Source organism: Impatiens glandulifera, chromosome 1 (assembly GCF_907164915.1).
Source record: "Impatiens glandulifera chromosome 1, dImpGla2.1, whole genome shotgun sequence".
NCBI lineage: Eukaryota > Viridiplantae > Streptophyta > Magnoliopsida > Ericales > Balsaminaceae > Impatiens > Impatiens glandulifera.
In genome coordinates, this window is record NC_061862.1 from 115,614,285 (window position 1) to 115,639,693 (window position 25,409).

At 34.9% G+C, this 25,409-nt stretch overlaps 1 protein-coding gene across 2 annotated transcripts; it reads left to right on the top strand.

The window, feature by feature from the left end:
• The first annotated feature begins 669 nt into the window (after positions 1 to 669).
• On the top strand, positions 670 to 24,778 carry LOC124919630. 2 transcript variants are annotated; one of them, XM_047459912.1, is made up of 21 exons: positions 671 to 1,020; positions 1,538 to 1,796; positions 2,025 to 2,118; positions 2,205 to 2,346; positions 2,610 to 2,874; positions 3,091 to 3,449; positions 4,442 to 4,488; positions 6,795 to 6,945; positions 7,031 to 7,217; positions 7,812 to 8,046; positions 10,382 to 10,870; positions 11,559 to 11,616; positions 15,059 to 15,146; positions 15,840 to 15,914; positions 15,993 to 16,076; positions 19,452 to 19,595; positions 20,688 to 20,769; positions 20,999 to 21,081; positions 24,155 to 24,209; positions 24,331 to 24,450; positions 24,602 to 24,778. In XM_047459912.1, exons 1-20 carry the CDS (start codon positions 744 to 746, stop codon positions 24,400 to 24,402), a joined length of 3,246 nt encoding a protein of 1,081 aa, XP_047315868.1. In that variant the 5' UTR covers positions 671 to 743; the 3' UTR covers positions 24,403 to 24,450; positions 24,602 to 24,778. The 2 variants fall into 2 exon arrangements, 1 of the variants encoding a protein (XP_047315868.1); XR_007097584.1 differs by lacking the exons at positions 15,059 to 15,146; positions 20,688 to 20,769; positions 20,999 to 21,081; ... (1 more) ...; positions 24,331 to 24,450; positions 24,602 to 24,778 and having other exon boundaries at positions 670 to 1,020; positions 19,452 to 19,509.
• Positions 24,779 to 25,409: the final 631 nt, after the last annotated feature.

The window sequence follows — 25,409 nt, forward strand, 5'->3', positions numbered from 1 at the left end:
ATATCTGTCATTGTTCATAACATAGTATTCAATCACATTCAGGAGTTATCGAATCACTAACTAACAATATAACCTAGTTATACTATAACCAATCTAGAGTTCATAATCACTAACTAAGAAATCATCAAATCAAATAACATAAAATAAACATGCCCATTTGAGAACGAAGAGTCGTGGGTCTTCAAACTGAGAGGTCGTGGTCGTGTCAAAGGGAGCGGCAGTGAGGAATAGGGTTTCGTGGGTTAGAAACAGAGAGAGAGTCGTGAATGAAAATGTTTTTTTTAAATGAGGGGAAAATTAAGTTTATATATATACTATGAAAAACGCGTTTTCGACATTCACGTTTCATTTATAACACGTGAGTTATTATACACGTTTAAATGAAATGCAAATGTGATAAAACACGTATAATGAATGTACGCATTTTACCACATCCGTGTTTTACACGTGTTTTACACAAAACGCGGATGTGATAAAATGCGTTAATGAGCGGTAAATGAACGTGAGAGAGGCCAGACAAATATTTCATAGTGAAAAAAATCCCATTTTTACAAAGTTTATGAAGCTTTGACTATTTTTTGAATTAGACCCATTATAAGGGTGATTTGGTCAAATTTTCACCAATGTTTTAAGAGTGTTTTTACAATTTAAATATTGTAACTTCTCCTCGTCATTTTCCTTTTGAGTTCTTCGACCCTAAAATTCCCCTGTGCTATGAGAAAGCATGTATATACTTGAAGGAGATGGCCGAACTAAGCAAGTCCTTTTTCGTACTGTCTCTAGGATTTCTTTTCGCCGTAACGTCGGATATCTTCGCCGAATCGCCGGCCTGTTTGACGGTGTATAAAGAAGGCGGAGCGCCGGCGGTGTTTCAGTCACCCAAATGCCCTCGATGGAAGCTATTGGAATATGTATCCTCGCCGGGGACGGCCAGGTGTCAGACAGCGATGCATCAGGGTCGACGACCTTCACAGGAAGATCGCACTCTTTGTGCTCTAGACATCCGAATTCCGTTTCCTGGTCTCTCTCTCTCTCTCTATCTCACACATACACAAACGTCTTAGAGTAACTACATACTTTAGTTGCTAAGAGATTATTTTCATATGAATCATAATGAGACGAATTGCCAGTGTTTTTATAATCTCTTTTAAATCCTGGATATATTGCAAAACAATGAACTATTTGATTCACAGTTAGAATTTGTTTTGAACTTTGCCTCACAGAAATTGGATGGGACTATGTTAAATATGTATTCAAATGAATAAGAATGATCACATAAAATCCAAGAAAGTGAAGTTGAGGTATTCACTGTAATTGATGATTCCTATACCCAATTTGGGGACAAAACATTACGTCAACTTCAGTTACAAAGTTCTCAGTAATCAGATTTTGATATATTTACATTGAATCATCACTTGAAAGCGTGATTGAATAGATTTACATGTCTAGTGAACAAGAGTTTCTCTGCTTAACACTTGAAGTCTTATTTATAAACTGCTGTAGATTGTTGTCATTTTAATATATTGAATTGGATCAGGTCCTGCAGGACTCTCCGAGTTTATGATTGGTATACTGGCAGTTTTTGATGGTCATAATGGTGTTGAAGCTAGTGAGATGGCTTCAAGACTTCTTCTAGAATACTTCATGTTGCACACTTATTTTCTTCTTGACACTACATTCTCTATTTTATCCTCGAAGTCTATAGCAAGGCTACCAGATAACAGCGAAGGGTATCATGCTCTTCAAGGGATGAATATGGGTGAAAAACTGCAAAATTATTTATCAGACTCTGAGAGGTGCCTTCTTATTCCTAATATTATTCTCTATTGCTTGTGGTAGAGATACCTTCCCTTATCTTTTGATTATATTACAAGAACACAAAGAATAAGGGCCGCTTTGTGACAGGCCTCACACTTAGAGCATGGTTGATTTATCTAGTACTCATTTGATTTATATATATATATATATATATATATATATGTGTGTGTTCCTCAATCTTATGATAATGACTTTTTCCTGCTCAGACAGTCGGCATTGTTTGTTGAATCCTTTCACTTGGAAATTTTGAAGGAATCATTATTAAAGGCAATAGTTGATATTGATGCAACATTTTCTAAGGCAGGTTTCATCTTGATTAGATTTTGAGTGACTACATGATATCATTCTTTTATTTCATTTTATCATTAATTGGATTGTTTATGAAGGAAGCTTCAAGAGACAATCTGCACTCGGGTTCTACTGCCACTGTCATTCTTCTTGCAGATGGCCAAATCTTAGTTGCCAACATTGGGGACTCAAAAGCTCTTTTGTGCTCTGAAAGATTTCAATCTCCTGCCGAGGCCAGAGGTCAGGAAATTTATCTACAAAATCTGCATGAGTAGATTGATGTTCCTATTTATTGCTTTTATGCATGGAACATTAACCAACAGTCCATATTCTCATCAGTTTACCATAGTACTTGTTAACGTGAGATGAAAATATTCTCTGATTAAGGCATAATTGTTTCAACTATGTTACTTTATTTCTTTGTGAACATTGAATATCTCAGTAGTACTTCTGAAACATTGAATATCTCAGTAGTACTTCTGAATTTTCTTTTGAAATTGCAGCTTCTCTAATAAGACTATACAGGAACAGAAGGCAAAACGGGGTCATTTCACATGCAAAAAATTATGATGGATCAAAATGGAAAGCATCTAACGGCTTCACTCATTTATTTGCACATGAGCTGACAAGAGATCACCATCCAGATAGGCATGATGAGAGGTCCCGAGTTGAATCTTCTGGTGGTTATGTTCTTGACTGGGGTGGTGTGTCAAGAGTTAATGGTCAACTGGCTGTTTCTCGTTCCATTGGAGATATTTCTTTCAAAAGGTAAAAATATAGTGAGAAGATTTTGACATTCTACTTTTCCTTGGGCCAACTCTTCTTGCTGACCTGAATATGAATAGACAAATATTTTAGGGTTGTATGCTTGGTCTTCCACTTACTAAGTAACTTTTTTATTTGTTCGGTCTCTTTATTTCCAATAAAAAATGATAAATATATGGAAGTAGCTTTTTAATTTTTACTTTTTCTCATTAATAACAGTTACGGTGTTATATCTACACCTGAGGTATCTGAATGGAAAACATTGGCGGCCAATGACAGCTACCTGGTGGCTGCATCTGATGGGATTTTTGACAAGTTGACACCAGAAGATGTTTGTGACATCTCATGGGATTTTCATACTCGTGGCACTTTGGTGTCTAAATATTCTTCAGCATGCTCTTCTTTGGCTGAATGCATTGTTAGTACTGCATTTGAAAGGGGTAGCGTCGATAACTTGGCTGCTGTTGTAGTTCCACTCAGATCTTCTGGCTTCTCTTGGAATTCATTAAATGAATATGATGGAGAAGAAGTCAGTACCCTGTCATTTGGAATGCAGAGGTTTATTGACGATGAGCCAGGTGAATTTTCTTGATGATAAATTTATTGCTCGACCTTTTTCGAAAGTTTGTGAAATCAAATTTACCACCTCTATGTTGTACTTGATGGGATGTCTGTCTCCTTCTTTAGTATCATAATCACTAACAAGTTGATTGGTGTTAGCTTCGGTTTCGATGTTTTTGTAATTGGATGGCCAATTTTCTTAGATGATCCTAGGATAATAAAGTTAGGAGTGCCTTCCCCGAATCTGTAAGGATACAGACCTTCACCTTTTCAATTTCTCTCTGGATTTCATTCAAATGTTGCCAACCCTTTAATAGCATTGAATGTTACCCCAATTCTTCTACACTCGACACCTCCATTAACTTGGGAGGTGGTTCCTCCTCTGGTGTGTCAAATATTGAAGCTATGCCCAAAAATCGTCAACACATGAGAGCTGAACTAACGTGGGCAACTCCCTTCAAATGAGCGGTGTTGAACTAAATTTGTTCTTCTTCTGGTGTATCATGGACTTTATAAAAGATCTTTACCTCGTAAATCCATCCATCAACATCTTTGCCATCTAATCGTGGGAAATCGATCTTTGACTATCTCGTTGGTGGATGGTAGTTCATATATGTCAAATATAGTCTATTACAATGTTATCCATTGTTTAAAATGAAATATAGTCTAATATAAATATGGATATTGTTTAAAATTGTATCTAGAACGCGGAAATTTCAACTTTTCCTTTTTTACCTTATGTCCTGGCTTTAACTAAACCAACAATGTCCTATAATTCTCTTTGTATTACTATTGTATTGATATAACATGTATTTCCCATTGTGGTGCCACAAACTCTCAATTTCTAATTCTTACAGTTATTCTACTAATATAGACTACTAGTCAGACATGTTATTCCAATTATGTGTCTCCTTACATCAACTTTGTTTGTGATTAAGGGGCTTCCCTACTCATTGCAAATGTTACATTTATCTCTTTTATTATATCTGAGGGAGTTGGTTTCATGCAGACATGGAGCTCGCTCATCCATTTTCCGCCAAATTTGACAGGCTATTGGTAAGATTCACCGGAAGATCTTCATTTGCATTATTGTGTTCTTTTTTGTTATGCTCTTTCTCTTTGCACTTTTTATGGAGTCATCCCAACTTATGAGAACATATGGTGCATTGATAATGTTTTCCTTGCAATTATTTGGCATTACATTTGATGAAATTTGATAGAACTCCAATTTCAATTAGCCAATTAGGTCTAAAAACCTTGAATTAAAGGTTATTATGGTGAAGAAGAACTAGAGTTTGACATGAGAAGAGAAGTGAGCTCTTAACCCATCGAGAGCTTCTAAGAATTTGGAGATGAGAAGAAGAATCCCCAAGTGAGAAGAAGAAACTATTGGGTGAGAAAAGAGGGAAGTTTTGAAGAGAGTGAAATTCTACTAAACAATTCACAACTAACTTTGGCGCCATCCTGCCGTATATATAATAAACTACTAATCGATATCTTATTAACATAATTAACTTTTAACCGAACCCCTCTTATCGATAGCCCTTCCACTCGTTTGACCTCGAACGAGATTCAAATTCAACAAGGATTGTGGACACAACTATTTAATATTTGGTGGCTCATCGTGGATGTCCAACTCACTAATTCCACGCACATCATGTATAAACTTGTTTTTGCAATTATGGTCATATGCCCATTTCTGATCACAGTTGAAATCTAGGTTGTTTCACGTCGTTTTTCATTGTATGTCTTCTAGTCTAGATATTTCTTTGTATTTCCTTTGGTATTTTTCTTTATTTGAAAGCCCTCCGTCTTCTTTCATGTTCCTGTGTCCGGTCCATCCTTGGTTCCGGTAATATCAGTTCCCCCTTATTGGCCAAATAACCTCGTTTCTCCCTTCCCTCAAATACCACCTCCCGAAGCTTGAGATTTGTTCTTTCTTGAAGTTTAACCATTCCTATTGCATCCGCAGGAGTTGTCGACATTCAGATCGAACACGTGATTTCTTCTTTTAACCCATTAAGGTGTCCCTTAATTGTATATTCCTAAGTTAAATCAGGAAGTTTATATAATACATCCATAAAACTCTTGTTGTGTATTCTTTCACCGTCATCACCTGTTTCAGATATTTTCTTCATTCAACAGGTCATCAAGGGATGATAAGGAGGTGACGATCCAATATGCTAAACTTAAGAAGTCCCAAAGAATATGATTGGGCCTTGCTCTCCAGTCCTCAAAAAAATTAGCCTATTCACTTGTTGCTATCAATGACAACACGTGTTGGGGTCACGTCGGCTGTGACCGGTTCTCGCGTTGACGCGAGTGTTGAGGGGGAACATTGTCACGTGTTATTTATATTCCACGAGACAATGCTCCCTTAATGCAATTATTTATCTTCTTTTGGGTTGGGTATTGTAGGCTTACAAAGTCTTTTGGGATGTGAGTACATCAAGGGTATGATGAAAATATGGCAAAAAGGCACTGTGTATTTCTCAACTTAATTCTATCTCAGTGGCACCTATTTTTTCTAAAGTCTCATCCTCTCTTGCACTGTGCTATCTCATCCCCTTCTGTTTGTGTGATTCTCATTTTAAGTGTTACAACTTACAATCTGCCTTATTTATAGAAACTACTAAGCCACTTCTTATTAACAGAATTAATGGCTAAACCCCCGTATAAAAATTCTTCTACAAAGATTGTGTTTATAGAAGAAAATGACGTTCACATTGTGGTTGGCCACTGGTATGGTTAGATGCTTTATCTTGTGGGTTTTATCCTATTAACCTTGAAAATTTTAAATCAACAAAAAGAGGAGGGATAGAACATAATACTTTTTATTGCCGAAAAAGGTCATAATAAGCACACTTTAAAACCCTATGGTTTCATCTTATATGATGAACTGGTAGACTAGATCCCATCTGCTTATAGCATGAAACCAACATCATCATGGAATATTATGACTCATTTGATCACAAGATGTAGGGAAGATTTTTAAAAGAATAACTTGTATATGCTCCATTAGATATTCCAATAGTTCAAAAGACTGAGTTATTTTTATCTTCTTGTTTTTACAATGTTTTAGTGATCACTATGTGTTTAACAGAAAATGAATTGGAATATTAAATTTATAACAAAGTTTTGCTTACTAGCTGAAATGTTTTATATATACATTACTTTTATTAGTGTGTGCCTTTCACTTGCTTGAGTACCTTATTTACTCCCTTGCTACATTTTTTCAGATGTGTAACTTTTGAAATCACTCAATTTGATAATTCTATTTACATGAGGTTTCTTTTCTTAAATAATTGTCAGGAATAACTGTCTGTTGTTTTGATTGATGGTATTTAACTTCACATATATAGGTTAAAGGAAAGCAAAGCAGTGTTGGTTGCTTTTATCTGTCAGAGAATCTTAGTGAGGATGTCGACTACTCCTTCTGGGTTCAAAAAGTTGATCAACAAGTCATGTATGAACCTCAACATGCTTTGTGTCAACCACTTATTCAACGGCATGGTAAGTTAAGTTGCCTTGTATAGGATTCTCTACTTCTGCATTTATGTGTTTATATTGGAGCCTTTTGTGTATTTCCTTGTTGCAGATGAATCAATTAAGGTTCATGTAGATCAGAGTACTGGTTTATGTCTTGGAACACCACTTAATGGAGGTAATGGAAAATGTATGAATCCCGAGTTATTTGCTGGTTTTCTTGGTTTCCTGGATTCAATTCCTTTCCTGAATAGTGGCTCAGAATATGGATCAGCTGGACATTCATTACCTGACTCAAGGTATATTTCCTTTTTGTAGTTATTTATTGCTCTTAATGGATGCCACAACAGCATCTCAGAGACCTAAACACCTTCAGTGTATGACAAATCTGGATGGGTTTACCTGCTGTGGTGGATACTTTTTACTTGAAAATCTCCGTTTCAATTTGGACCTTGCTGGATTGTAGTCATCATTCGATATTAAGTGGATTGTATTTTTTTTTGCTGGAAAGAAATGTTAGACTATCCCCGCCTGGATTTTTATTTAACATATGGGATTTAAGAGTACTAAAAATAGGAATTCTTCATAGAAATTTGTGTATTATTAATTCAGTTGGAAAATATAGGGACTCTTGTAGAAAAATGAAGATATTCATTTTCTATTTAGCCATGATAGAACTGTTTATTCTGCTTATCAAATGGAAGATAGTATTTGCATTTAAGATGCTATATCTATCTTAGGATTCTTATTTGATTACTAATAATACTTGCATTTGACTTGCTATACTCTCACTAGTCTTATTTGATTTACTATTTTTGTTTAATCTTAATATGCAGTTAACTAGATATACTCTTTTGCGAGTCTTATTTGATACACTATTTGCTTATTATTAGGTACATACTGAAGAAAAGATTTGACCGTGGAGCCTTTGGTGAAGTTTGGCTTGCATATTACTGGAACTGTAGTGAAGGAAGCAACGTTTCACGTGTATATCCAAGAAAACAAAGCAATTCATTTAATAACATTCATCTTGGCATGCATGATGGAAATTTTCACACAAAGTTCAATGCTTCAGATTCTAATTTTAGTAATGGTGGGGACAATTTGTTTATTCTCAAGCGTATAATGGTATGTAGTCGATTTAGCTTATCAAATTCAGTTGTTTCATTGAAGGAATTGTTTGACTTCTATTTTCAGTTATTTGTATTCATTATAAGAGTTCATTTGTACTGTTGTAAATGTAAAAGAACTATACAATGACACTAATCAGTTAAGGTAAAAAATATGCAGCTTGGAACAAGTAACTTTATTTGCGATCTGTGTGGTAAGGCATTAGCTTGATGGTAGTATTCTTTTGGTGGAACTGACATGCATTTCCTATACATCAATTGAAAGAAGTAATCCTAGCACCAAAGTTCCCTATCAAGATAGGTTGCTTTTTACACTAATTTAAAAAAGTAACCATAGAACAAAAGTTCACACTATCAAGTTAGGTTGCTTTTTGATGCATAGCTACTTGAGATTTCCGGGTTTTTTCTTACAATTTACTTTATTTACAACTAGCTTATGCTTTCTTTGGTAGTGTTAACCATTACTGAGACTATGCTTATGTTTTTCATTGTCATTGTTAAATATTAATGAAACTATGCTAATGTTTTCATTGTCAGTGTTTCTATTAATGAGACTAATGTTTGGAGACTTTAAAAGGTCTTTTTGATTCTTTAATCTTTATGGATACTTTGTTTCCCCAACAACATTTGTTCACCGAGTTTGGTAAGTTTCCGTGAGGGAGAGTTTGAAAACAGAAATACTTTGTAATATTTTTCATTGATGATATTAAAAGCTACAATTTACATCAAGTATATACAACATAGTGGGTAATTACCACTACTTCTCTATGCTAACTCACTAACTGTACACTTTTACCACTATCTAAGCCTGTCACAATGAAGTTTAATTGTCTTGTTATGGGTGGCTCTAAGTTCCTTCAGAATTCTGACAACCGATATTCCTTCACATAGTCTAAGATTGAGAGCTCTCCACTCAACTTCAACACTGCTTCTAGACTCAAACGACCGCTTCTTACTTCTCTAGGTCACAAATTACTCCACATATAAATTACCCCATATACAAATTACTTCTCTGACCCCGTGATATATCCAGCCCAGTTTGCATCTGTGTATAATGACACATTTTGACTCATTCTTTAGAAACATTAGCCCCTTTTCTGGAGTGCCTTTGATGTACCTCATTCTTTAGAAACATTTGCCCATTTTCTCGGTCATTGGTAATTTGGTATATCACACTTTATCAACTAAGACACCATCTTTTCTAGATTCGATCTTGTTGTAGGGGTCCATAGAAGTATCAATTGGTTTACATCCAAACATTCTTGTTTTATTCAACAATAAATCTAGAGAGTATTTGCGTTAGACATAGAATACGTCTAGTCAACCCAGCAATTTACATGCCAAGAAACAACTTGGGATGTCCAAGTTCTTTTTTATCAAATTTTCTTGCAAAAGCCTTTTACAAGTTCAAATTCAAGAGTTCTTCCTCGTCATCACCCGTGAGAACAATATCATCAACATAAGAATTGCTTTATTCTTTTCACAAGATGTCTTAATAAGCATAGTATGATCAGCTTGGCTTAGAATGTGTTGGGACTTTTTGATTGATTTTGCAAACTTGTTCTTGTGATTGCTTGAGACGATACAATCATTGGTGAAGCTTGCAGATTTTGCTTCCTCTTGAATTTGGATTCAAACCCGGTTTAATTTTCATGTACACTTTTTCTTCTAATTCTCCATTAGAGTTGCATTTTTCACATCAAGTTGGTACAACGACTTTTGCTTGTTGCTAAAGAAAACAAGATTCTGATGATATTTAATTTGACCACATGAGCAAAAGTTTCTTGATAATCAATACCATATAACTGAGAAAACCCTTTTACTACGAGTTATGTTTTGAATTTTTCAACTGACCCATCAACCTCGTGTTTCACTCTGAATATCCACTTAAAGACGATTATCTTTTTAATAGATGGAAAATCACAAATTGACCATGTTCAATTTTTCTGAAGGGCCTGTAATTAATCAATAACTGAGGTTGACTTAGGGCTTCATCAACATTATGTGGAATCAGTATGTTATCATGAGTAGTGTTGTGGATAATGAGAAAATGACACTCAAAATCCTTCCAAGACACAAAAGGAGAATGGTGTAGAATCAAAATGCTTTGAACTTGAGAATTGGCCTGCATATGCAAATACAAAATGAGTAGGATTTTTTCTAGCAATATTCCTAACATATAATTGTAATGTGTGGTTATAAGTAATTAATTGCAGATTTCACTGGCAACTAAAATATATATGTTGTATTCATTCATTTTCTCCCCATTCTTTTATTTAAATGTTGGATGATGATTACATTTTATAGCATATAATTGGTCATTGTTTTGACAGGTGGAAAGAGGGAGCAACTTTTACTTAAGCGGACTCCGAGAAAAGTATTTTGGCGAAGTTTTCTTAAATGCCTCTTCCTCTTTAGGTGGTCATCTTTCATCTGGACAAGTAGAGCCCTTGTTTGAAGAACCAGAACAGTTTCTGTTTGACTATGAAGGAATAAATGATACAGTAGCTCATCAAACATTGAAGTGCCAGAAATTTCAGAAAATTGTCCGTAACAAAAATAACCTGCACAATGTTTCTTATGAAGAAGGTCTAAATCATGTTGCAAGATATGTAGAGTCATTTGAATCTCAATCTAATGATATATGGCTTGTATTTCATCATGAGGGCATGTCATTGTCAAAGTTGTTATACACAGCCAAAGAAGTTGAAAACAATGGGTCTATAGAGCATATACAGGTTTTGCAGCCATCAAAGTGGTGGAATTGGCTGAAGACCACAGATGATGGACAAGAGGAAATGCGCAATCTTGTGTGGCAGTTGGTATGTGCCCGATATAAAATTAATGCTGCCCTTAAAAATTGTCCATGCTATTTAAATATATTTTTCTTGAATTTTAATCAACAGAAATGCATCTTCGTCCTTGATAGGTTAAACCTATTTTAAGATTTCAATGTTAAATGTGTCAATGGCCCGTTAACTGTTCAAAATCATACAATTATGAATGAGATCTTATATCCAACTGAATGCTGCTTTAAGCACTATTCTGGACACAAAACAGTTTTCTCTGATGGCAGTTCATGCATACTGGGAAACCTCACCATTTATATTATTTCAGTTACAGTAGCATTTGCTTAGAGTTTTTTGTTTAATGATAGTAGTAGGATATATTAGTAGTAGTAGTATAGGGGTAGTAAGGTAATTAGTATTAGTATAAGTAATTTAGTAGGTTAGTGGGTTAGTAGCTTACAAATAGTAGTGTGTGTTATTTGGAGTTATGAATGAAATAGTATTGAATCTCTCGTTTATCTACTATAAAGGCTTAGGCATTCTTCGCTTATCTACATTTCTCTACAAATGCTAGATCTCTAAGCTGGTACGTAGCATTGTATGTTTTCATTTGTGTTTCACATATCACATATTTTGTTGTATTTTGCTAGTTTAATCTCTTAAGGAAAATATGTCAAATAGATTATTCATACCCTAACCTGAGATTCCCTGTTTCTGTCAGTTAATGGCTCTCAAGTCTTGTCATGATCGCAATATCACTCACAGAGATATCAAACCCGGTGAGGCAATTTATGTTGTTTATAAACTTTATGCTACCTTGGACAAGAAAATTATGTATAACTTTATTATGAATGGATTCTGTCTTATCCCTACCATGACCAACTTGATTTTATCATTCTTGAGAAAATCTATTACTCACTTTCAGGATTTTAGTTATTCTCAAATATTGACTTTGTTTTTTTTGAGTAAATGTCAACTTTTTATTGAAATCGAGAGTGGAATGCAAGAAACATTCCTAAACAGTTTGCAGAGAAAAGTGGGTGAAGAAAAAAAAAACCAAAAATACAATAATGTTAGATTCTGATAAGCTCGAGATAGTCCCATCCGGTGCGCATCCCCTTCTTCTTGATTGATGCGTAACTTTGAAGAAGAAAACATTTAATCCTACCGGCCTCAAAACTCTTTCCTTGAAAATTTCTTCTATTCCGTTCTTTCTATAATATCCTCCACATAATAAGTGGGATACACTTCCATTCACTGCTAATAACCCCTCTCGAACATCTTGAGATCCATTGTTCCCAAAAGTCCCTAAGTCCCTAATGTTAATATTAAAAGGCATGGCCCATGGATGGTTGATAACAGTTGAAGAAGGGCCCAAAGAGATGAGGCCATGGGACAATGAAGGAGAATATGATTGACCGTATCTTCGGCTTTAAGTGCATCTATTAGCAGGGGAATTTTTTTTCTTTTAAATTTGTCGAGAGTAAGAATACCTCTGTGAATAGCCTCCCAGGAAAAAAATTTTGTTTGAAAGAATCTTTGGCTTCCAAAGCTCCTTCCAAGGATACTGCTCATCAAATCCCCTGGGATAGAGGCGTTATAGATGTAACTCAACTGAAATTTAGGGGATCCCTTCAATGTGAAACTGTCACTGGACTCCGTTGAGATTGTGGTATCAATAAGGAGCGAAATAAGCATCGACAACTTTGCAGCCTCAACAGTGGAGAGCCTTTGGTTGAAAGTGGGTGACCAAACGATCTGCCCATTGATGAGCCGATGAACCTCAGCAATTATGGCCCCTTCTTGTTAGAAGCTTCATAGAATTCAGGAAAACAACAGAAAGGGTACCGCCAGGATGCCACGGGTCAGTCCAGAAGAGAATATTTGTACCATTTCAGACAGAGAATTGAAGGCGGGGATGGAGGGATTCCACAGTTTTGCGATGTGACCCCAAATGCTACCGCCGCGATTAACCCTGTTAGCTAAAGGAATCCATTCGAAGTCTCTAATACCGTATTTGGATGAAATTGCTTTAGCCCATAAACTGTTATCATCGTTATGATATTTTCACCACCACTTACAAAGGAGTGAGTGGTTAAAGGATCTAAGGTCCTTGATTCCGAGTCCGCCCTCATGCTTACACAACTTAGTATTTTTCCAGTTAATCAAGTGGGAGACGCGTGAAGAGCTAGAATTGCTCCAAAAGAATTTATTCCTATTTGTCTCCATCCTTTGTTGTGGCCGTCGGGATGGGGAGAATAGACATCACATAGGTTGGGATAGCCGAAAGTGTACTCTTATAAGGGTGAGCCTCTCGCCTTTTGATAAGAGTTTACTCTTCCAAAGGGATAACCTTTGTTCCATCTTTTCAATAATGGGGTTCCAAGTATCCATACTTCTAATCTTTGCGCCAAGAGGAAGGCCGAGGTAATTAGATGATAGAGAACTGATTTTGAAGCCCAATGTATCTGCCAACACTTGGGTGTTAGGAATGTTGACGACAAAAAACATTTCAGATTTATCTTTGTTGATACGTAGTCCCGAGCAAGCTTCAAAAAGGATGAGAATCCTTTGGAGGCAAATAAGATTAACCTTTGTGGGGTTTGCTAAATAAAGAGTATCATGGAAAAAAAGAGATGAGTGGTATTGCAAGGCCTCCTTGTAGTCCCGACATTTATGCCCGAGTAAAGACCGAGCTTGGAGGCTTTTTCGAAAAGTCTAGAAAGGATTCCATGACGATTGTGAACAAAAAGAGGGAGAGAGGATCGCCTTGACGAAGGCCTCTCGAGCTCTTGAAGAAGCTGAAAACTTCCCCGTTGATAATAACTGAAAAATAAGGCTCGGTCACACAAGTTCTGATCCATCTTTTTCACTTGGCACCAAAGCCCATTCGGTCCATCACATAGAAGAGGAAATCCCAATTTACGTGAACGAAAGCCTTTTCGATATAAGTTTACAAAGACAACCCGATTTTTTTTTCTAGAATTAGAGTCCAAGCATTTGTTAGCGAGTGAGGCTTCAGTAATTTGTCTCCCTGGAATAAAGGTCATCTGATTAAGAGAAATGATGTGAAGAAGCATAGTTTTGAGCCGATTGGCGAGAGTTGGCGAGTACCTTGTAAGGAATTTGTAATCAATCTGATAGGTGATAGGTCGTCAGTCAAAAATGTTTCAGGTCCCTTTCCCCTTGGATCTTCTTGATAAGCACAATAAATGATAAATTGCAGTTTTTTCCGAAGGAAGTTGCGATGTTAAAGTGATTGAAAGAGTCAAGATAGCTAGACTTGATAAATTCCCAAGAATCCTTGATGAAATTAAGAGTGAAAACCGTCTGGACTTCCCCATCGCAGTCATTGACCGCCTTCCATATCTCCTCCAACGTGAAAGGATGCTCGTGAACGAGTTTCCTTCAAAAGTTTTTCGTAAAATATTGTAATAGAATTCTTGATAATATATGCATCTTCCATGTCCCCACATTGAGCCTGAGGATTGAAAATGCGATTGCATCTTTTCCGGGAGTTTGCGTAGTTATGGAGAAAACTACTATTAGAGTCGCCCTCCTTGATCCACAGACATCTAGATTTTTGCCTTGCGTTGCTTTCTTCCCATTTATAGAAAAATTCCAGTTTTTCGGCCCTATCAATATCATCAATTTCCTTGCTAGTCTATTCGATGTTAGATTTGAGAGAACCAAAATTCATAAATAGGGGACTTGTCGTTTGAATGTCGCTAGGTTCCAGAAGGAACGATGGTTTAGTGTTTTGGAAAATGATGGAGCAGAAAATGCACCTTGCCGAAAATCGACGGCCTTAAAAATTCCTGAATTCCATAGAATTAGAATCGGGTCTCAGAGATCCCGGGTCCTCTGTGGGGAGCTCCAGCTTACCAACCACGTTTCCTAGGGACTGTAACACCTCAAAAAATATTTTGACTTTGTTATTTTTGCATCTTGGATAAGTCCTAATTTAGAATAATAAGAGATTTCCATGTTAATTTGTTTTCCTTCTTTATGCATAATATAGTAACATCATACTCCCTAGGCAGTAACAGCCTTCTTTTTATATACAATTATTTTACTGAAAAATAAATTCTCGGTTAGTTCATTGATAAACTGATGCTTATATCTTTCTCGTTTGTCTAAAACCGATGATGCTTCATATTGAAACAAGATAGTTTGTATAAGAACTATTCTGATTGTGAGTACATTCTTATTTCTTGGAAGAGAATATGGTAATCTGCTTTGAAGATCAGGAAACTGGAAGATGCATGAAGGAAAGACAAACTGCGGAGAAGAAGTATCCAACAAAATTGTATGCCAGATTGTTCCATGCTCGTTCATTAATTCTTTACATGATAATTCACTGAGTTTCTAGTGTATCTTCTTCTACATTGTTACCTTACATTTAATTGTCACCAGACCCATTTTGCTTGTACCCCTTTCTAAGCCTGAACTTCAGCCCTGTTTGATGTTGATTATTTCCAAATAATTCACTGTCAAATCAACCATCATTTCTTCAATCACATAATTCAATCGTCAGCCAAAATACCCTATATTATACATTATATGTTTGGCCTCATTAATGTAAAGGTAAAATGGTCATTTAACCTAAAAAGAGATTTTTTTAGAAGGCTACATTCAAGTAATCTAAGATAAAAAGCCATTTATTTTGAGATAGCACAACAAACTGCTTTTCTTATCTTTGATCACGAAAGCAGTAAAATTCCCCTCTAAGCCACTCTTTTTAACTTGGTACATTTGATGGATTGTGAATATTCTTTATTTTTTCGATATCATGTTTTGACAACTAGAAGAGAGAGTCAACATTTATGCTTCTATGTTGTTCGCTACTTCCCAACTATTAACTTATATTTCCTTTTTCCTTTTTCCTTTCCTTTGTTTTGCTAAACCCTGGGTCTAAAGTGTCTATAACTCTTCCTTTCTTCTTCTGAGCTCTCTAACAACAAACATTGTTGTTTATGCATTCCAATTTGGACATTTTTAGGCGAATTATTGACTTTGGTAGTGCAATTGATGAGCATACAATGAAGCATTTGTATGGCTCAGCTGGACCATCGAGGTATTTTGTTTTCCTTTATTGACTCTTCACTAAAATACGCAAGTTACACTTACTAATAGCTTTTTTGAATTTTCACAGAGCTGAACAAACGTATGATTATACGCCTCCAGAAGCTCTTCTAAATGCTAGTTGGCACCAGGGACCAGCAGATAATAATGTAAAGTAGGTTAAGTTCTATTTCTCATTTGTCTTGCTACTGCCAAACTCGTTTCAGTTCAAAGTCTACACATATATATATATATATATATATATATATATATATATATATACATATATATATATATATATACATATATATATATACATATATATATATATATATATAATACGAGTCAATAGTTGAACTAAAGGAGTTAAACTTGGAAACTCGAAAGGAAAACTAATAAACTGTTGACCTAGCTCCGGTTCAAGTTCTTGAGCCATTGAAAGAATTACAATGGAAATATAATTAATTAAGAAGTATAAGCCTCCTCATAATTCTGTACAAAGACCCTCTTACAACGTTAAATATTATATGTTTTACAAGACTATCAAATTTAAAGTTATTAGACATAAATTTAAGTATTAAAAATCATTATGTTAATATAAGTTTTAGATACAAATATGACAAACTAATACTTTTATATAGAAATTATTACTAATTTAATTAATATAAATTTTAATATTTATTAATTTAATGAATAAGGCAAACTAAAAATTTGTGAGGCCGATTTTTTTTTGATAAATCCTTGAAATATATATTTTGAATATGTGGCTGACTAAATAACATGAAGTAAATCCTTACCATGTAAGATTCCATAAAAAGAAGAAGATGCCTCAAAGAATATGAGCAAGATAATAAAATGTTTTTGGAGATAATAAGACGTGATAAGTAACAATGATCTTGCCGTGTAGACGAGGTCTTTGTGAGGCTTTAGGATTTCTTTTGCCTCTAGCTTGATTCAAATTCATAAAGGCTAGAATTGTTGAACTCAAGTAAATTCTTCTTTTTTTTTCCTTCAGCAAAAAGTCTAGAGTAGTTGAAAATTTGTTTTCCTTAGCCCCTCAATGACTTTTTTTAGCATCGAATGTGGCATTTTATTTTCACTACTCAGATTTGAGTTGGTGTTGTATTTTGTTCGGTGCGACATCTTATTTAGCCGAATCACATTTTTCATCTCGAATTTTTGTGATCCGAATAATACTATTAGTCATTGATGGGTCGTTTGCTACTCATACCCTTCGATTGTGTTGGTGATCCTTTCTCGAGTCCGTGTTCGTCCCATTCTTAAAAGCAAATGAGACAATTATCGGATCTGATGTTATTTTTCAGTTTTTCGATAATAAGTTATTGGATTCGATCTTTCATGGAGACCCTTTACATGTATCCTACCCTGATTTTATGAGTTTTTCACTATTACGGCCATATATGTAGATGGTCAATTATCATTTGGCAGGACCTTTTTCGATGTTCCTTACCGACCATCGGCTAAAGATAATTTCAACTGCCATTCAAAATATTTGGTAGAGATTTTTTCGACAACGTTTATTGGTTCGTTCCACTTGCTCTACTTCAACACTCATTATTTAGGAACTCAAATGAGTTCGTTCTTGGAGTGACCCTCTGAATCATTGGCCGAATGGTGATACATCACCAACTTTCACTCAGCCACTTTGATATCTCCTTGTGATGAGTCTATGATCAACCACCCTCTCCCTGTTCATTTTCGTTTTTTGGAAAGGGATTTGGCTGTTGACAGAACATTATTAGCAAGAGAAGACATTCAAATTACTGAAGTTATATCTGCAACGAGCTCACCATAGAATGAAGAAGTAACAGACAAATTTAAAGAGTATAGATTGTGAATTTCAAGATGATGATTAAATTTATGTTAAAACTTCAACAATATAAACAATCTTCATTAAGAGGTAAAACACATAAGCTCAGTCATAAATACTATGGTCCCTTTCGAATAATGGCTAGAGTGGGAAAGGTGACTTAAAAGTTTGATATTCCTCTATCTGCAAAAATGCATAGTGTTGTTCATATTTCACAGCTTAAAAAGAAAGTTGGGAATCAATGGCTCATTCACATTTTCCTTTAATTTAATGCAACAAAAGCAGCCAGTAATTCTAGCAACTGTTCTGGATGAACGTGTGATATGGAAGGATAATGCTAATGTGGGTCAATATTTAGTTTGTTGGGTCTGATCGCAATAATGAAAATGCGACCCGGGAAGATGAGACAACAATCAGCCTCTTGTATTGTTCGAGGTTGAACGAGTATTGAAAGAGGGGCTAATGATATGAGGAAGAACTAGGGTTAGGTGACCTAACCCTCGGCTGACACTACTATTAAGTCAGCTCAATTATACAAGTATATATAATAGCAGGGGAATACACAAACAATAACTAAATAAAAGAGTAGTTGAATTTTGGCGGGAAAACACCTTTGGCGGGTATAAGACTTATGCTTTTAGGCGGGAAAAGAAGTTAAAATGCTGGAGCTGTTATATACTGGAAGTTGGCGGGAAAAGGGATGTGATTCATTTTTACAGAAATAGCTTCTCTCTCAAGGTTACTCTCTTCTCCTTTCTTTTCTCTTCGAATTAGCTTCTAACTGCTTCTCACCCCTCTATCTTCCTAATCTCATTCTTCTTCTCAAACCGCCTGTTCTTCTATTAAGGTACATTTCTACTATTTAGCTAGGTTAAAAGTCCAGTTCTAATCTTAGTTGCATCAGAATCATGCACAAGAAGGTAGGTACTCTATGTTAATCACAAGGTCTTTTGAGGGATTCTTTAAATGCTGTTTGGACTGAGCTATTTCCTTGGAGAAATATTCCCATGTCTTGAGTTGGTGAAGGGTTTTGAGTGAGGGAGTCCATAATTGGTAAAATTTGAAGGTAGCGAGTCCATAATTGTTGTTGCCTAATTCTTATTAGACATCTTCTAATTAAAACATTAACACTGTTATAAATAATTATGTATTTAAAACATGTAGTAGATGATTTAAAAGATGTGTAATTAATTATATTCAAATTAAACTATGAGCGGAGCAGATGGGACTCTTCTGGACCCTAAGTTGCCTTCAGCTATCTTGTTCTAGAGCCGTGAGTTCCTTTGTTTTTTATTTTATTTTTAACTCCAGTTTGATGTATTGTTAGACATGACGTATATGTTTTTTATTGACTTCTGGTAATTCATGCCATTAACTTGTACCTGGAACTGTTTATTTGGCGGAATGTTTTACCAAGGTTCATGAGACTTTCGCATTAACTGAAAATAAATTTTACCCTATTAAAAAAATTATATTCAATGTAAACTTTGTGTTTCTGATTCAATTCTTAATTTTCCGAGTTTACATATACTTGCTAATTTATTAAAACTTGAGATCAGTATCACTGATTTGTTGGTTTTTGGTTCTCAATTATGTTTATCTTATGTCAGGAAAATGTCAAGTTAATTGTTTCTTTCCCCCTTTTATTAAAACTTGAGATCAGTAGCAAAGATAAATGTAAAATCTTTTATAATTGTTTCTTTCCTCCCTTTTGTTAAGGTATGATATGTGGAGTGTTGGTGTTGTGATGTTAGAGATGATTTTGGGCACGCCGGATGTATTTCAGATTAGTGCAGTTTCACTTGCTCTCTTGGACCAGCATCTTGAAGGTTGGAGTGAAGGCCTAAAGGAACTAGCCCACAAGTGAGTTATGAGTGCATGAACATTTACATGGTTTCTATCCATAGACTGTCAAATTGTTGGTATGGTAATTTATTGGAACACTGCCTATGACTTTCTGTTGTCATTTATTCATAAATGTAACTTGCTGAAAACATTTATATTTCTAGTATTGACATCAGTATTACTTACAACAAGAATAGTAAACTATATTTTCCTCACTTCTTTACTACTACATTTCATTGTTCTTATGTTTCCAGCAGTTTTCATAATTCTGGTTTCTAATGTACTCTTTCAACTTTAAAGTGAAGCTTTCAATAATTGCTAGTGATTTTTTCTTTTTGTCTCTAAACAATCATGGTCCCTGTCATGATTATTTACACTTGTTAGAAAGCTTTTGGAATTCTTTCTGATTTTGGTCAATCTCTATCTTTATGCTGGGCAAAAGAAATTTTGCTTTGCTGTTGGGAATAAGCTGGAAAACTTCTTTAGATATCAATTTAGTAGGGAGGTAATACAAATATACAATAATTACTCTGTAATCCATCCCTATAATCATGGGACCTGTTAGGTAAGAAATTATCCTAGAATTAAGGGAATATTTTAGTATAATATCTATTAATTTATATACAATTATTAGTTAGATAATTATTCTTTTTACATTCAAATATACTGTTAATTCTATGCTTGAACTTGAATAATGGGTCAACAAAATTCATTTTGGCTTTACTAGATATTTCTGTTCAACTTGCTGTAGATTATATATATAATCATATATTGATATCTATCATGATCTCTTTTAATGAATAATCTTCCATACGATCAAAGTTCTTGCCAAACAATTTTGTTCGGTAGTCAATGTTATATGAAAAATTAATCTTATTTTTCCTATTATTGCAACCATCACCATCACCAGATCCACAAATTACTCTGCCACAATTAGTTCATTATATTGGTTCTCTATGGTGTAAATTCTTTATGATCAATCACTTATGTAGTCATTTATGACCTAGCACAAAAATAGTGTATGTATAATTTGATTGTGCTGTTCTTGCTGATATGGTTGCAGCAACAAATTGTTATACTAATCTAATGTTAATGCCTTTTGTGAGCTAGGCTTCGATCTTTCATGGAATTGTGCATCTTAGTTCCTGGAAGTTCTGCGAAAAGCTATCACAGTCAGGGTGCAACAGGACATGTAAGTGGATTATTATGTTTCCCTGGCTTTGATGAATTCTTTCTACTGTACATAATTTGACAGAACTTTCATGTTTGTCTTTGAGTTAAAATTGATGTACTGATTAGATGTGCATATAAGTGTTGGTCTGACTCACCCTTGGCATGTTTAAAACTTTTGAAGAAATAATTACAATAACATGTTAATTATTTTGATTGATTTCTCATGTTTATAATCCTGTTTAAACCAGACTTCAAATTCACCCGCTTCATGGAAATGCTCAGAGGAGTACTTCTCACTGAAAATAAGAAGTAGAGATCCCCTTGGAATCGGGTATGTGTTTACTTGTTTTGTGTATTCCCCTTAAGCATATGTAATTATGGATAGCATCAATTGGAGTGAAAGAAATAAAATTGAGAATGGTGTCATGACAATGTATTTTACTAGTATTTATTGTAAGTTTTCTATCCTTCCATATGATTTTCTATGAATTAACTAAAGGTACAATGTTTACAATATATGTGCATCTAGAATAAACAATAATGGGTGGTACTACTAGGAACCATACCCTCACTAACTCAACTATTTGTACACTCACCCTGAAGTTAGGTCGTACAGTCCTAACTTGTTACACAAATCTTTAAATATATTCTTTGGAAGAGGTTTGATGTGTAAGTTGATGTGTTGATGGAATGTGATTATTCCCTTAATCCACTTACTCAGATATAAAATGCATGTCTGTCTTGTGTTTGGTCTTGATGCACCAGATTCTTGGCAATACTTATGTATGCTAAATTGTCACAATGGAATATCATAGCCTTGTTATCGATGATTCCACTTTCTTTTAGCATTATATGAACCACATTCCTTCGCATAATCCGAGAGTAAGAGCTCTTAGTTTAGCTTTTTGTGTGACGTGTCCAACCGAATTTGCATCTGGGTATGTTAAGAGATATCGCTCTTCAATCTTTTAAAAATAGTAATCCCTTTATTGGGGGTAACCTTGATGTATCTCAAATTCTGTAAACAACATTCATGTGAACTTGAGTAGGACGACTAATGAATTGAGTCAATTGACTCACTACACTTATCTGGAAAGCTGATATTTGGTCCTCAATGTGATAGGTATATAAGGCGACCACCCATACCAATATCTTCCTTTATCAACCACAACATTATCTTTCTTAGATCCAATCTTGTGTCAAATTCTTTAGCTAGACAAACCTTTTTCAGATTCATATGTTTTTTTGTTGTCTATTGTAATAATAATACCACAAGAATACACAATGAGAATAACTATCTTCTTTTTCACTTGAAGTTTTTATGAACATTGTGTGTCGTCTTGGCTTTGAGTATACCCCAACTCTTAGACAAAATTTTCAAACTTATCAAACAATGCACGTGGGGGTATTGCTTGAGTCCGTACAAAATTTGCAAGCACCTTAAAAGTGTGCATCTAAACCTGGAGGAATTTTCGTAAAATGAACACAAGTCGAAAAGATTACTTAATGCACGACGAATAGATGAGCGACTTTGACACTTGAAGTTGGATGACGTAGCAAAGTTCTGGTTGCAAAATCCTTTGGATATGGGAATGCGATATGAATTGATATGAGCTTGAAGCTTGATACTCGATAAGAGGATTGAAGCTTGATTCAGGGGCGCGACTGGCTTGGAGTGTGCTGAAGCTCTATAAACTATTTATGATTACTGCATTTTGATCAGAAATGGAATGAAAAGTTGTACAAGGAAAACTAGGTTGAAGTGAAGTTCCACCGGGGTAGAAACTGGAGCAAGACTCATCATTGTCAATTGTCATTCCTATATTGAAGTTCACAAACATTCAAAGAAAAATTAGCACGACACTTCAAATCACGAGTCAACCTTTCTATTGACAACATATTACAATCGAGATTTGAAACATAGAAAACCGTCTTAGATCTAATTTGGGGATTATGTACAATTTATTGCCTGTCCTTGAAACTTCCCGTTTTGAGATAGCGGTAAGGTGGCTTAACGGACCACTTCGCCAATAATCTCGCATCCTCTAGGCTCAGATGGATGCTTCGGGGTGCCGGGAACCTTTTTCAGTAATGATCGTTTTTTTAGGATTTGGACTTCCTTCCAAGGCGATTTCCGTACTTAATAGGGTGTCTCCAAATTCCGTTGGGGGGATTTTAAGAGCGCCTCCGAATAAATACGACTGGTGGGAGGAAGCTGGACTGGCAGCTCAACAGTCTCCTAGGGGAGTGAACTGTGCAGAGCCTCAACCTGGTGGGTGGCTTTGTGTAAAGGACTGTTCAGTTGGTATGTGGTTGTGGGGAAGGTGAGATTGGCGGTAGGATGTGCAGGTTGGGTTTTGGCATTCCGTTTATAATAAAATGAGGTGTGTCGGGTAAGGTAAGGTTTTAGTTACATGTGGTTGGGTCCGGTTGATGGTTGGGCCAGAATGGTGGGACTAGTCGTGGGTTGTTGGGGGAAGGGCGGGGTTTGATAGGATGGAGGGTTAAAATGGGTTTATGGAGGGAAAGGTGAGTAGGGGAGGTCGAAGGAGAGCTGAAAGGAGTTGTGAGTATCGCAGCTCGTCATGTCATCTCACCGATGGCCGACCGCTCACTTTCTCCCTCTCGCTGGGCTGATATTAGTTTAGTCTGAATCAGTATAAATGGTGGTAATATTTCTTTAATAGTAATGAGATAGTTAGTTGATAATTATAGTGTCTACCATTGAAAAAATTCAGGCTACAGTAACCGTCTGTAATTAGCAAACAGACCAAAGCACTAGATACCTACAGTTACAGTCGATAATTAGAACGATAACTGAAACAACAACAGTCTGATGTCAAAGCGAAACTATTATCAACACAATATTATTAACCGGGTAATCAACACTGAACACTTGACCCAGCAAATATCCTTGCACACAATAAAATCAATCGGCAAAAACTGATTCACAATATTTTGACATTTGTAATGTGACATTTTCTCACTTATATAACCCTCACTTCTTACAAAGTAACCAGTTGGGATAAATAATCGGAAACCTACTCCAATTCCTACCATGTAAATGACCACAAGCTAATTGAACAAAAACGCACAAAAACGCCATTTAGGAAAGAAGTCTTTATGTCTAATCGGTGCAGTTGTTACTCTTGTTAGCAAAAGGTCTTTTCATCCACCATGATGTAGGGACAACATCAGTTTGATAGAAAAAATCTTTGTGTTTTTGGCTATTTTCAATTGTTTGGGGATACTTAACATATTAAGTGTTTCCTCTTTTAGTTTATTGATATACAAGGCAACCTTTAAAAAAATATATCAAATTTTCCCTTAATACTCTCTATGCATACATTTGATTTTTGGTATGAAAATTATGGGTCTAATATTTTCATCCCCATCTTTAACAGGTTTCCAGATACAATGGCTCTACGATTAGTCCGTCAACTGTTAGTTTGGGACCCTGTAAGTATTTGAAAGGGGTAGTTCTCTTTAAATTATGTAATGGCAGCATACAATAATAGATGTGAACAATGTTGTAGGATTGATATATTTATTGTTTGTCCACTCTTCTGTTGAACTTCAGGAGGATAGATTAAGTGTTGATGATGCTCTGAAACATCCCTACTTTCATCCTCTTCTGCAAAAGACGACCTAATTGAACACTACCCTTTGGTTCTTCTCACATTTTGAATGTGTAAAGTAGGTAAATCACTATCCAATTTTCTGACCAATAATCTATTTGTTTTATAGGTATTATAAACATCTCAGTTGTTAACACTTGTAATTATTAATAATGCTTCTTCTCTGTGGAACATTCATTCTTTCTTATTTTACAAAACTCTGTCAACTTGTAGATTACCAAGGGGAGACAGAGAGCTAGAAAGAAAACAACCTCCCCATGTATAAAACAAAAATCCCCATGTATTAATCTATGGAACGTCTTAAAAACTGTTTTTCAATTGTATTTTTTTTTTTTTAATAATAATCATCCTTGTATATGATGTACTTGTAAATAATAGCATGTTGATTCATCAAATGGAGAAATAACAGTATGATGTGTCCAATATTGTTGTTTAGAACTTGAGAGGTGAAAATTTTAACTAATCAAACCAAATAATTTATTAAATTAAACCCAACATTCTATTTTATTTTATTTTACTTTTTGTTTTATAATCTTACAAAATCAAGATTGTTGTACTTTTAGCCTGAGTATATAAAACTGTAAATGCTGAAGGAATTCATACAAGTTAAATAAAACTTAAACATGGATGAAAACTTGTCTGAAAACTATCTCATTGATCTGAAATATAAGTCTATACCCGATAAACGGATTTTTAAATATCTGTTTATTTTATAATTTAACATTTTTTTAAAGAATTTGTTTGTTTTATAATAATAATTTTTTTGAATGAAATTGTAATTATTAATTAAATAAATATGATAAAATATTATATTTATTCATTGACCAATTAAAAATATGTTTTGTTGTGTATATAAATATATGATCTTATAAATTTTGTCATATTTTCAATCTGAAATTAAAAATATATCAATGTTAATTTTTTGTCATGTCATTTAAATATGTGTTTTTAACTCTTTAATCTACATTAAATTAATAAATAATTAACATATTATTTGAAACATTAAACTTCTTCAATAAGA